We start from the raw sequence: 14875 nt of genomic DNA, 5'->3' as shown, positions 1-14875 counted from the left end.
ATACAGGGTGTTACGGTACCGAGTCAATGTGGAGGCTATATACAGGGTGTTACGGTACAGAGTCAATGTGGAGGTTATATACAGGGTGTTACGGTACAGAGTCAATGTGGAGGCTATATACAGGGTGTTACGGTACCGAGTCAATGTGGAGGCTATATACAGGGTGTTACGGTACAGAGTCAATGTGGAGGCTATATACAGGGTGTTACGGTACCAAGTCAATGTGGAGGTTATATACAGGGCGTTACGGTACCGAGTCAATGTGGAGGTTATATACAGGGTGTTACGGTACCGAGTCAATGTGGAGGCTATATACAGGGTGTTACGGTACCGAGTCAATGTGGAGGCTATATACAGGGTGTTACGGTACCGAGTCAATGTGGAGGCTATATACAGGGTGTTACGGTACCAAGTCAATGTGGAGGCTATATACACGGGGTGCCGGTACCGAGTCAATGTGGAGGCTATATACAGGGGGTGCCGGTACCGAGTCAATGTGGAGGCTATATACAGGGGGTCCCGGTACCGAGTCAATGTGGAGGCTATATACAGGGGGTCCCGGTACCGAGTCAATGTGGAGGCTCTATACAGGGGGTTCCGGTACCGTGTCAATGTGCAGGCTATATACAGGGGGTCCCGGTACAGAGTCAATGTGGAGGCTATATACAGGGGGTCCCGGTACCGAGTCAATGTGCAGGCTATATACAGGGGGTACCAGTACAGAGTCAATGTGCAGGCTATATACAGGGGGTACCAGTACAGAGTCAATGTGCAGGGGTACAGGTTAGTTGAGGTTAACATGATGCAGCCACAACTATGCTTGAAAAGAAGGAGAGTGTTACTCAGTAATGTGTTGTATTACATTTGCCCCCAAAATAACACAATGTTACAGTACCAAGTCAATGTGGAGGCTATATACAGGGGGTACCAGTACAGAGTCAATGTGCAGGCTATATACAGGGGGTACCAGTACAGAGTCAATGTGCAGGGGTACAGGTTAGTTGAGGTTAGTGTTTTAGGTTATTGTCTTGCTGAAAGGTGGATTCATCTCCCAGTGTGGTGGAAAGCAGACTGAACCAGAGTTTCCTCTAGGATTTTGACTGTGCTTAGCTCTATTCAGTTTCTTTTTTCATCCTGAAAAACTCCCGGTCTTTAACGACTACAAGCATATCCATAACATGATGCAGCCACAACTATGCTTGAAAAGAAGGAGAGTGGTACTCAGTAATGTGTTGTATTACATTTAGGACAAAAAGTTAATCGCTTTGCCACATTTTAAAAAGTATTACTTTAGTGCCTTGATGCAATTAGCATGCATATTTTTTAATATTTGTTATTATGTACAGGCTTCCTTCTTTCCACTGTCAATTAGATTAGTATTGTGGAGTAACTACAGTGTTGATCCATCCTCAGTTTTGTCCTATCATAACTATTAAACTCTGTAACTGTTTTGAAGTCACCATTGGCCTCATGGTGAAATTACTGAGCGGTTTCATCCCTCTCCGGCAACTGAGTTATAAAGGACACCTGTATCTTTGTAGTGACTGGGTGTATTGATACACCTGTATCTTTGTAGTGACTGGGTGTATTGATACGCCTGTATCTTTATAGTGACTGGGTGTATTGATACACCTGTATCTTTGTAGTGACTGGGTGTATTGATACACCTGTATCTTTGTAGTGACTGGGTGTATTGATACGCCTGTATCTTTATAGTGACTGGGTGTATTGATACGCCTGTATCTTTGTAGTGACTGGGTGTATTGATACGCCTGTATCTTTATAGTGACTGGGTGTATTGATACACCTGTATCTTTGTAGTGACTGGGTGTATTGATACACCTGTATCTTTGTAGTGACTGGGTGTATTGATACACCATGCTCAAATGGATATTCAATGTCTGACCTTCCTGGTCTTTGCTGTGGAAAAGGTGTTTGAAATGTACTGCTCGACTGAGGGACTCTACATATTATTGAATGTCTGGGGTACAGAGACAAGGTCGTCATTCAAAAACCAGGTTTTTAACCAAGTTACTATTATTGCACACAGAGTACATACAACTTGTGAAGCACATCTTTACTCCTGAACTTAATTAGGCCTGTTGTAAGTAAGTGGTTAACTACTAATTGACAATTCAGCTTTTCATTTTTAATTAATTTGTTAACAATTGTAATATATATAATTCCACTTTGCCATTATGGGGCATTGTGTTTAGGCCGGAGACGCAAAATCATCATTTTTACATTCGGGCTGTAACAACATGTTGGTGTGAACACTGAGGGCTCTGTATTCACTGGGATAATATAACGTAGTATTTATAGAAATGTGACAACATATTAGGAACACCTTCCTAATATTGAGTTGCACCCCCTTTGCCCTCAGAACAGCCTCAATTCGTCAGGGCACTGACTTTACAAGGTGTTGAAAGCGTTTCCACAGGGATGCTGGCTTCTATGCTTCCCACAGTGGTCAAGGTGCTTCTACACCTACATTGCTTGCTGTTTGGGGTTTCAGGCTGGGTTTCTGTACAGCACTTTGAGGTATCAGCTGATGTACAAAGGGCTTTATAAATACACTAGACTAATTATATTATTATTATTATTATATTACATTTGGGCTTTATAAATACATTTGATTTGATGTCTTTTGGGTTAGTAGATCATTCTTGATACACAGGAAACTGTTGACTGTGAAAAACCCAGCAGTGTTACAGTTCTTGACACAAACCGGTGCGCTTGGTACCTACTATCATAACCCATTCAAAGGCACTTACATATGTTTTCCCTTGTCCATTTACCCTCTGAATGGCACACATACACAACCAGTGTCTCAATTGTCTCAAGGCTTAAACATAATGAACCAGCGGCCCCCCCAGGTATGAGCAACTGACGGTGGGGGCCACAAAAAAACTAAACTCATCATGAGGGGCCGCAGTGCTCCTGGGTCTGTGTACCCACATCCATTACCCCCTACACATTTTGTCCTAGGGTGTAGATAAAAAAAAATACTTTTAAAGTTTGCTGTAATTTTACACAACGGGCCCCATCCTGGTCGGTAATTCAACCAGGCTTTACTACAGGTTTAGATAGCTGGCCACTAGACTAATTTACCACTAGACTAATTTACCACTAGACTAATTTACCACTAGACTAAGTTACCACTAGACTAAGTTACCCCTAGACTGAGTTGCCACTAGACTAATTTACCACTAGACTAAGTTACCACTAGACTAAGTTACCACTAGACTAAGTTACCACTAGACTAAGTTACCACTAGACTAAGTTACCACTAGACTAAGTTACCACTAGACTAAGTTACCACTAGACTAAGTTACCACTAGACTAAGTTACCACTAGACTTACCACTAGACTAACTTACCACTAAAGTTACCACTAGACTAAGTTACCACCACTAGACTAAGTTACCACTAGACTTACCACTAGACTAACTTACCACTAAAGTTACCACTAGACTAACTTACCACTAGACTAACTTACCACTAAAGTTACCACTAGACTGAGTAGCCACTAGACTAAGTTACCACTAGACTAACTTACCACTAGACTAATTTACCACTAGACTAATTTACCACTAAAGTTACCACTAGACTAAGTTACCACTAGACTAAGTTACCACTAGACTAAGTTACCACTAGACTAATTTACCACTAGACTAATTTACCACTAAAGTTACCACTAGACTAAGTTACCACTAGACTAAGTTACCACTAGACTAATTTACCACTAGACTAATTTACCACTAGACTAATTTACCACTAGACTAATTTACCACTAGACTAATTTACCACTAGACTAATTTACCACTAGACTAATTTACCACTAGACTAATTTACCACTAAAGTTACCACTAGACTAACTTACCACTAGACTAATTTACCACTAGACTAATTTACCACTAGACTAACTTACCACTAGACTAATTTACCACTAGACTAATTTACCACTAGACTAACTTTACTAACTAATTACCACTAGACTAATTTACTTACCACTAGACTAAGTTTACCACTAGACTAATTTACCACTAGACTAATTTACCACTAGACTAATTTACCACTAGACTAATTTACCACTAGACTAACTTACCACTAAGACTAACTAAGTTACCTAGACTAAGTTACTAACTACCACTAGACTAACTAATTTACCACTAGACTAATTTACCACTAGACTAATTTACCACTAGACTAATTTACCACTAGACTAATTTACCACTAGACTAATTTACCACTAGACTAACTTACCACTAAAGTTACCACTAGACTAATTTACCACCAGACTAATTTACCACTAGACTAATTTACCACTAGACTAATTTACCACTAGACTAATTTACCACTAGACTAATTTACCACTAGACTAATTTACCACTAGACTAATTTTACCACTAGACTAAGTTTACCACTAGACTAATTTACCACTAGACTACCACTAGACTAATTTACCACTAGACTAAGTTACCACTAGACTAAGTTACCACTAGACTAAGTTACCACTAGACTAATTTACCACTAGACTAAGTTACCACTAGACTAAGTAGACTAAGTTACCACTAGACTAAGACCACTAGTTACCACTAGACTAAGACTTTACCACTAGACTAATTTACCACTAGACTAATTTACCACTAGACTAAGTTACCACTAGACTAATTTACCACTAAAGTTACCACTAGACTAATTTACCACTAGACTAAGTTTACCACTAGACTACTTACCACTAGACTAAGTTACGACTAGTTGCCACTAGACTAATTTACCACTAGACTAATTTACCACTAGACTAAGTTACCACTAGACTAAGTTACCACTAGACTAAGTTGCCACACTAGACTAATTTACCACTAGACTAATTTACCACTAGACTAATTTACCACTAGACTAAGTTACCACTAGACTAAGTTACCACTAGACTAAGTTACCACTAGACTAATTTACCACTAGACTAATTACCACTAGACTAATTTACCACTAGACTAATTACCACTAGACTAACTTACCACTAAAGTCACCACTAGACTAAGTTACCACTAATTTACCACTAGACTAATTTACCACTAGACTAATTTACCACTAAAGACCACTAATTTACCACTAGACCCACTAGACTAATTTACCACTAGACTAATTTACCACTAGACTAATTTACCACTAAAGTTACCACTAGACTAAGTTACCACTAGACTAAGTTACCACTACCACTAGACTAACTTTACCACTAGACTAATTTACCACCAGACTAATTTACCACTAGACTAATTTACCACTAGACTAAGTTACCACTAGACTAATTTACCACCAGACTAATTTACCACTAGACTAATTTACCACTAGACTAATTTACCACTAGACTAACTTACCACTAGACTAATTTACCACTAAAGTTACCACTAGACTAATTTACCACTAGACTAATTTACCACTAGACTAATTTACCACTAGACTAATTTACCACTAGACTAATTTACCACTAGACTAAGTTACCACTAGACTAAGTTACCACTAGACTAAGTTACCACTAGACTAAGTTACCACTAGACTAAGTTACCACTAGACTAAGTTACCACTAGACTAATTTACCACTAGACTAATTTACCACTAGACTAAGTTACCACTAGACTAATTTACCACTAGACTAAGTTACCACTAGACTAATTTACCACTAGACTAATTTACCACTAGACTAATTTACCACTAGACTAAGTTACCACTAGACTAAGTTACCACTAGACTAATTTACCACTAGACTAAGTTACCACTAGACTAATTTACCACTAGACTAAGTTACCACTAGACTAATTTACCACTAGACTAAGTTACCACTAGACTAAGTTACCACTAGACTAAGTTACCACTAGACTAATTTACCACTAGACTAAGTTACCACTAGACTAACTTACCACTAGACTAATTTACCACTAGACTAATTTACCACTAGACTAAGTTACCACTAGACTAATTTACCACTAAAGTTACCACTAGACTAATTTACCACTAGACTAATTTACCACTAGACTAATTTACCACTGGACTAACTTACCACTAAAGTTACCACTAGACTAAGTTGCCACTAGACTAAGTTACCACTAGACTAAGTTACGACTAGACTAGGTTGCCACTAGAGTAAGTTTTCACTAGACTAATTTACCACTAGACTAATTTACCACTAGACTAAGTTACCACTAGACTAATTTACCACTAGACTAACTTACCACTAAAGTTACCACTAGACTAAGTTACCACTAGACTAAGTTGCCACTAGACTAATTTACCACTAGACTAATTTACCACTAGACTAATTTACCACTAGACTAAGTTACCACTAGACTAAGTTACCACTAGACTAAGTTACCACTAGACTAAGTTACCACTAGACTAAGTTACCACTAGACTAACTTACCACTAGACTAACTTACCACTAGACTAACTTACCACTAAAGTCACCACTAGACTAAGTTACCACCAGACTAATTTACCACTAGACTAATTTACCACTAGACTAATTTACCACTAAAGTTACCACTAGACTAAGTTACCACTAGACTAATTTACCACCAGACTAATTTACCACTAGACTAATTTACCACTAAAGTTACCACTAGACTAAGTTACCACTAGACTAAGTTACCACTAGACTAACTTACCACTAGACTAACTTACCACTAAAGTCACCACTAGACTAAGTTACCACCAGACTAATTTACCACTAGACTAATTTACCACTAGACTAATTTACCACCAGACTAATTTACCACTAAAGTCACCACTAGACTAAGTTACCACCAGACTAATTTACCACTAGACTAATTTACCACTAGACTAATTTACCACTAGACTAATTTACCACTAAAGTTACCACTAGACTAAGTTACCACCAGACTAATTTACCACTAGACTAATTTACCACTAAAGTTACCACTAGACTAATTTACCACTAGACTAATTTACCACCAGACTAATTTACCACTAGACTAATTTACCACTAAAGTTACCACTAGACTAAGTTACCACTAGACTAAGTTACCACTAGACTAAGTTACCACTAGACAAAGTTACCACTAGACTAACTTACCACTAGACTAACTTACCACTAAAGTCACCACTAGACTAAGTTACCACCAGACTAATTTACCACTAGACTAATTTACCACTAGACTAATTTACCACCAGACTAATTTACCACTAGACTAATTTACCACTAAAGTTACCACTAGACTAAGTTACCACTAGACTAAGTTACCACCAGACTAATTTACCACTAGACTAATTTACCACTAAAGTTACCACTAGACTAATTTACCACTAGACTAATTTACCACTAACTAATTACCACTAGACTAATTTACCACTAGACTAATTTACCACTAGACTAATTTACCACTAGACTAATTTACCACCAGACTAATTTACCACTAGACTAATTTACCAATCTAAAACATGTTAGCTGACATGGGCTAATTGAGTGACTGTGTACAACCAACATTTCTAATTTGTGCAATATTCTATTCTTCTAAATCTCAACAGTAAAGTTCCCCAAAAATACAAATCGTTTACTTCTTTTTGTTGTATTTGACCTTTTTCTTCCCAATTACGATCTTGTCTCACCGCTGCAACTCCCCAACGGGCTCTGGAGAGGCGAAGGTAGAGTCATGCGCCCTCCGAAACATGACCCGCCTGTCCACGCTTCTTAACACCTGCCTGCTTAACCTGGAAGCCAGCCGCACCAATGCGTTGGACGGAGGAAAGAAAGTGCAAACTGATGACCAAAGCCCGGCCCGCCACAACGAGCGCTATGAGCCAAGTAACCCTCCCCTAACCAGGACGACACAGGGACAATTATGCGCCGCCCTATTGGACACCTCCTGGGATCGAACCCGGGTCTGTAGTGATGCCTCAATCACTGCGATGCAGTTCCTTAGACTGCTGTGCCACTTGGGAAGCCAGAACTTATTTTTGCATTTAAATTATTTTATTTTACTCATTTGTACGCAGGCCACCAGCTGCCCATCCCTGATCTAGAGTGAAGTGGATTTAACAAGTCACATCAATAAGGGATCATAGCTGTCACCTGGTCAGTCTTTCATAGAAAGAACAAGTGTTCCTAATGTTTTGTACACTCAGTGCATGTTCCATTCAGAAGAGAACGAGGCTAGTCTAGCACAGAGGATGTAATAGAGAAATCATATTTTTTATCATAGAAAGAGCAGGTGTTCCTAATGTTTTGTACACTCAGTTCCATTCATTAGAGAACGAGGTGTCTAGCCCACACAGGATGTAGAGAAATCATATTTTAGCTTTTAACTTTGCCCCCTGCAGTTCTAGTCATTTGGATACTCATCCAAAACACTAATGATTACGTATCTTCCTCAGTCTTCAACATGACCAAACTTTAGTCATGTAGTTTCTTCAGTGCAGTAGTTACTGTTGAATGTCCGTGGTGTACTAACAGATACCAGTGTGTAAAATGTTGTGAATACCACTAACTAGTGTGTAATAACCACAAATACCACTCCAATAGTATTGTCTTGCATCAGATGGCATGACAGCCTGCCCTCACTGTCGGTTGAGGAACGAGCGTCGCACACGAGTGAGGCCACCTGTCTGGAAGAGAATGCCCCCATGATTGTGTGTAATCACGTTTCTTCAGTCCTTCTCCTTTCCCCAACCTGGGCTCGAACCATGGACCCTCTGAACAGACAACTTTCACCCACCAAGCATCGGTTCCTCGCACCCCTAAATTAGCAAGATGTTCGGCAACAGATGTTTTACTGGAATCTAAAAAATATTATACAGCATCCTAACAATTACAAGTCAGCCATTTTTAAAATATTATACAGCATCCTAACAATTACAAGTCAGCCATTTTTTAAATGTTCTACAGCATCCTAACAATTACAAGTCAGCCATTTTTAAAATGTTCTACAGCATCCTAACAATTACAAGTCAGCCATTTTTAAAATGTTCTACAGCATCCTAACAATTACAAGTCAGCCATTTTTTAAATGTTCTACAGCATCCTAACAATTACAAGTCAGCCATTTTTTAAATGTTCTACAGCATCCTAACAATTACAAGTCAGCCATTTTTAAAATGTTCTACAGCATCCTAACAATTACAAGTCAGCCATTTTTAAAATGTTCATTTTTTATTAAGTACAGAAAAGAGGCTCGATTTAGCAGTAAACAATCAAAGGCAGAGGAGGAGGAAGAGGGAAGAGGCGGTCAGGGAAAGAGAGAAGGGAGAGAGGCTTGTAGAAAAAGAGCAACAGGGAAGGGGAGCCTTCAAAGCCTTATTCCAGCCTCATTATTATTACAATCCACGATTTAGTTTCTCTTTGATGCAGTTAAAACAGCAGACCACTGCAAGCGGGGCAACATCAGTATGAAAATATGCTTTAAAATGCAGCAAAAAACTAGCAAATGCGTCTCAAGGCATCAGTTGACATCCGAAACGACGCAGACATGTTCTGTCCCAAGTGGCACCCTATTCCCTATATAGTGCACCACTTTTGAACTGGGCCCTTAAGAATCTGGTCAGAAGTAGTGCACTATGTAGGGAATAGGGTGCCATTTGGGACACAGACAGCATCCTCTCAACGGTGTAAACGTACACCGTTGAAACAGCAGCTGTTCTGTAGAGGGAAAGCAGAGAAACAAGGTCAACGTTTTGAGTACAGATATGTACAACACAGGGGTCCGTTCAAAATGGCACCCTGTTCCTAACTTTATAGGGAACAGGGTGGACATTTTGGAAGGCAACCACGACCTTCTGAATAGAAAATAAAAATAGGATGTTCTTGAATCAGATACAGTAGTACTCCCATTCTGATCATATTGTGAAAGTAGGAAATTGTCATGATATTGTATCACACCATCTAGCTAACACCCACATATTTTTTTTTCTTTTTTTCTGAGGCAAACCTTGTCTGGAACGTTAAACACCACAGGAGAGAACATATGAAACATGGTTATTCAGTAGCATTAGTCATGGTCTGTGGACCCATGCAGGTAACAGAAAGTAGTAAATTACATTTGGTTCATGGTACTATCCCCACATTGTGCGAAGTGCTATTACAAAGCTGCTACCCGGAGCGTAACACCGAAGGACAGGGACGATCTTACGGAACCAGACGGTTCCATTCCGTTCAGGAAGTTTCAGTTCATTCACATCGGTTCCCAGTTCAGGAAGATTTCATGGAGAATCCATGACAGTCCAAACCTTCATCGTATTCTAGGCAGCTACTCTTCCCCACAAACACAAAATAAAGATCCAAACTAACCTCTATCAATACTGTACATAAAAAAAACAATTCTGATGTGCTAGTCTAGTGGTACAGACAGTTGGTGTTCTGGAGATATGATCCATTGGAGGTCTGTAAGGTTTGACCTTAACTCTGACAGGTGTGTATTCAATCAAACAAGACTAAAAACTAAAAAAAGACAGGATATTCTCAGAACAAAAAGAGTTACCTAGGTGTCATCGTTGGTACAGAGAGAAAAGACATTGATACTCAAGTGATATCCAGTCAGTTGAAACAAGGAACCAAATAAGCAGACGAACAGATAAGAGTTCTACTGGATGATACCTAGGACACGAGGGTGTTCAGCCGTGTGTGTGTGTAGAACCACTAGGTGGAGATGCAGTCACAGTGAAAGCCCTGGCTCTCCGTTGAGGTGTGTGTTTACGTATGTTTGAATGTGTGTTTATGTACACGTCTGTCTGTATGTACTGCATATGTGCTGCTTGTGGCTGTGGTAGCGCCTGGGATCCTCTAGGGGGCGATCCACGCGTGTCGGAGGCACTCCGCAGCCGTGGCTCTCTTCTCTGGTACCAGGTCTAACATTGGGAGCAGGAAGCTGGAGAAGGTAGCTGCCTCCTCTTTAGACCACTCATACTTCTCTACCAACACCTCCAACAGACCCCACGGCTTCAGCTTGGTGATGTGCCGGAGGTCCCCTACACAGAGAGAGGGAGTTAACTCCACACATACCGCGGAAAGACATACACCCTCACACGTAGACAAGGCTCAACTTTAAATCAAATCAAACTGGATGTCACATGCGTCGAATACAACACAGTTAAGAAAATAGACAAAAATATAGTAAAAATAATCAAATTGAAAAAGAACAAATACTTTAAAGAGCAACATTAAAATAACAATAGCGAGATACAGGGGGGTCCCAGTACAGTGTCAATGTGTGGGGGCACTGGTTAGTTGAGTAATTAAAGTGGCGATAGATAATAAACAGAGGAGCTGCAGCGTAAAAATGGGGGAGGGAGGGGATTAATTGTTCAGGAGTCTTATGACTTGGGGGTAGAAGCTGTTAAAAAGCCTTCTGGACCTAGACTTGGTGCTCCGGTACCGCTTGCCGTGCGGTAGCAGAGAGAACAGTCTATGACTTGGGTGGCTGGAGTCGTTGACAATTTTATGGGCCTTCCTCTGACACCGCCTGGTATAGAGGTCCTGGATGACAGGGAGCTCGGCACCAGTGATGTACTGGGCCATACGCACTACCCTCTGTAGTGCCTTGCGGTCGGAGGCCGAGCAGTTGTCATAGTAGGCAGTGATGCAACAAGTCAGGATGCTCTCGATGGTGCAGCTGTAGAACCTTTTGAGGATCTGAGGACCCATGCCAAAATGTTTCAGTCTCCTGAGGGGGAATAGGTTTGGTTGTGACCTCTTCATGACAGTCTTGGTGTGCTTGGACCGTGATAGTTTGTTGGTGATGTGGACACCAAGGAACTTGAAGCTCACAACCTGCTCCACTACAGCTCCGTCGATGAGAATGGGGGCGTGCTCGGTCCTCCTTTTCCTGTAGTCCACAATCATCTCCTTTGTCTTGATCAAGTTAAGGGAGAGGTTGTTGTCCTTGCACCACACAGTCAGGTCTCTGACCTCCTCTCTATAGGCTGTCTCATCGTTGTCGGTGATCAGGACTACCACTGTTGTGTCATCGGCAAACTTAATTGTGTTGGAGTCGTGCCTGGCCATGCAGTCGTGAGTGAATAGGGAGTAAAGTATGGGACTGAGCGAGAAAGTTACCTATGCAAAGACCTTGTATAGGAAAGAGCAAAAAGACAGAAAAACATCACACACACTAACAGACAAACACAAACACAGTAAGAAACAGCAGATGTAACTTTTGTTTACCTTTCTTGGTGAAGAATTCCTTGGAGTATTTTCCTGCTAGGATCAGCTTCCTAGGAACTTTACCCAGCAGCTCAATGATCAGCGCGATGTGGTCTACACACAGGATGAAGAGAGAGGAGAGGAGGAGTGAATAAGACACAGACATCCAGAATCCTCCTCTGGGAGACAGCAGCAGGATGACATGGGATGCCAGTGTCTAAAGTAGGGCCCTGTGTTCTGTGCAAACATGACATAGTTGGATTTATTTAAAAATCTATTTTTTTTTAATTTTCAAACGGACCCCTTTTCTTTTTATGTCAGACTGTCTTGCACCTCAGACAATTGCTTTTCGTTTTGGGGTAATTTTCACTTCTTGATTAAGCTTAAAATGCAGGATAAAATCTTGCTGTGTCACATAAATCGCTCAAAACACACGGTCCCTAACTTTGAGGTACAAAATATGACAGACTTTTAAAGGTGCAATCTGTAAGATTTAAATAAGAAGGGGAGGGGTGGAACATGCCTTCATCTCTGGTGTAGTCCTGTCCGGAGTGAGGCTCAAACAGGTAGTCCCCTGTAGCCAGCTCAAAGGCCTGGTTAAAACACACAGTCACAACGGTTCATATAAAACACACTGTATAAACACAGTCAAAATAACTTGTCCTTGTACCATTACTGTCCTGTCCTCTGTGTTTTCCCTCCATAACATCTCAAATTCCTTTGTGGTTTAACTGCCTTCTGAATGTCAGCACACCTCCTCCTGCCCTTCAAGGACGGCTGATCTCCTGTGTGTGTGTGTCCTTCAGGGAACGCTCTCCTTTATGCGGCTGTGTATGTAACTAATGAACTAGACCATAGCCAGCCCTTATTGTTGTTTTGAAACGCTCAGTCATACCAGACAAGGTAGACTGATGACTAGCCAGCCGGGCAGCTCAATACAAGCCCATATCAAAGCACTGTCTGCTAGGCTAGTTAGACTTACTGAGGCTATACATTTAGTGAGGTGTTTCAAGTTCCTGGGGGACCTCCTTAGGAAACTAATCCATTTATTAAACATGCTTGTATTTGTAAGTTGTAACAGGCATTCATTTTTTGTGGTGCAGTGAAATGACTTAGTCAACATCATACAGCCCAGCCCATCTGACCTGCGGTATTTCTAACAGATGAAAAACACAGAAATGTTCCACGTTCATTTCAACTGACAGGAACAGAAACATTCCATGTTCATTTCAACTGACAGGAACACAGAAACATTCCGCATTCATTTCAACTGACAGGAACACAGAAACATTCCACGTTCATTTCAACTGACAGGAACACAGAAACATTCCGCATTCATTTCAACAGACAGGAACACAGAAACATTCCGCATTCATTTCAACTGACAGGAACACACAAACATTCCACGTTCATTTCAACAGACGGGAACACAGAAACATTCCACGTTCATTTCAACTGACGGGAACACACAAACATTCCACGTTCATTTCAACTGACGGGAACACAGAAGGGAACACAGAAACATTCCACGTTCATTTCAACTGACGGGAACACAGAAGGGAACACAGAAACATTCCACGTTCATTTCAACAGACAGGAACACAGAAACATTCCACGTTCATTTCAACTGTCGGGAACACAGAAACATTCCACGTTCATTTCAACTGTCGGGAACACAGAAACATTCCACGTTCATTTCAACTGACGGGAACACAGAAACATTCCACGTTCATTTCAACTGTCGGGAACACAGAAACATTCCACGTTCATTTCAACTGACGGGAACACAGAAACATTCCACGTTCATTTCAACTGACAGGAACACAGACAGGCAGGTTTTGGGTTGATATTACATGCAGGAGGAGTGTGTGTGTGTGTGTTCACCCACCATAGCAGCAGTACTCCAGATATCAGCAGGCGTCCCGTAGCCCGCTCCCATCAACACCTCCAGAGAACGGTACTGGCGAGTTTGTATGTCATCTGTAAAGTGTTTGTGCTGTGGGATGGAGAGAGAGAAAAGGACAGAGAGATTGATTTTTTTAACCTTTATTTAACCAAGAAAGTCAGTTAAGAACAAATTCTTATTTTCAATGATGGCCTGGGAACAGTGGGTTAACTGCCTGTTCAGGGGCAGAATGACAAATTTGTACCTTGTCAGCTCGGGGGTTTGAACTTGAAACCTTCCGGTTACTAGTCCAACGCTACAACCACTAGGCTACCCTGCCGCCCCGATAAAGGGTTCACTGATCTGATATGACTGGCGTTAGTAAAACTGTTGCTAATTCAGTCATTAGTTTCATCATCTGATCGTCTGGAGTCGATGAGAAGTGTAATTTCCTGATTAATAAATTAAAACCTCTTAAGGATGAAAACCTTTTTTTCTTTTCAATTTTGGCCTGAAAACAACATACCCAAATCTAAGTGCCTGTAGCTCAGGACCTGAAGCAAGGATATGCTGATTCATGATACCACTTGAAAGGAAACACTTTGAAGTTTGTGGAAATGTGAAACTAATGTAGGTAGGAAGCATTGAAGGATGCATTTAAATGTTTCTAAACAGTCTGGTCCAGTGGCCTAGGGTGGTCCAGTGGTCCAGGGTGGTCCAGTGGCCTAGGGTGGTCCAGTGGCCTAGGGTGGTCCATAGGTCTAGTGGTCTAGGGTGGTCCAGTGGTCCAAGCCACTGCCTTCAGAACATACACCACTGCAGAATGGGTGCCAAGTCGAC

At 41.0% G+C, this 14875-nt stretch overlaps 1 protein-coding gene across 6 annotated transcripts in view; it reads right to left on the bottom strand.

Annotated features, from left to right (window-relative positions):
• Positions 1-9144: 9144 nt before the first annotated feature.
• Positions 9145-14875, bottom strand: part of LOC124002943 (SRSF protein kinase 1-like) — a 72029-nt gene continuing 66298 nt past the window's right edge. For all 6 annotated transcript variants that reach the window (XM_046310798.1, XM_046310800.1, XM_046310797.1 and 3 more), the window contains 4 exons: positions 14039-14146; positions 12674-12743; positions 12172-12264; positions 9145-10976 (listed from right to left, as the gene is read on the bottom strand). In XM_046310798.1, coding sequence (XP_046166754.1) covers positions 10792-10976; positions 12172-12264; positions 12674-12743; positions 14039-14146 — 456 coding nt within the window. In that variant the 3' untranslated portion in view covers positions 9145-10791. The remainder of the gene's footprint in view (positions 10977-12171; positions 12265-12673; positions 12744-14038; positions 14147-14875) is intronic.

This window comes from Oncorhynchus gorbuscha, linkage group LG18, assembly GCF_021184085.1.
Source record: "Oncorhynchus gorbuscha isolate QuinsamMale2020 ecotype Even-year linkage group LG18, OgorEven_v1.0, whole genome shotgun sequence".
Classification (NCBI taxonomy): Eukaryota; Metazoa; Chordata; class Actinopteri; order Salmoniformes; family Salmonidae; genus Oncorhynchus; species Oncorhynchus gorbuscha.
This window is presented reverse-complemented; position numbering and strand designations above follow the sequence as displayed.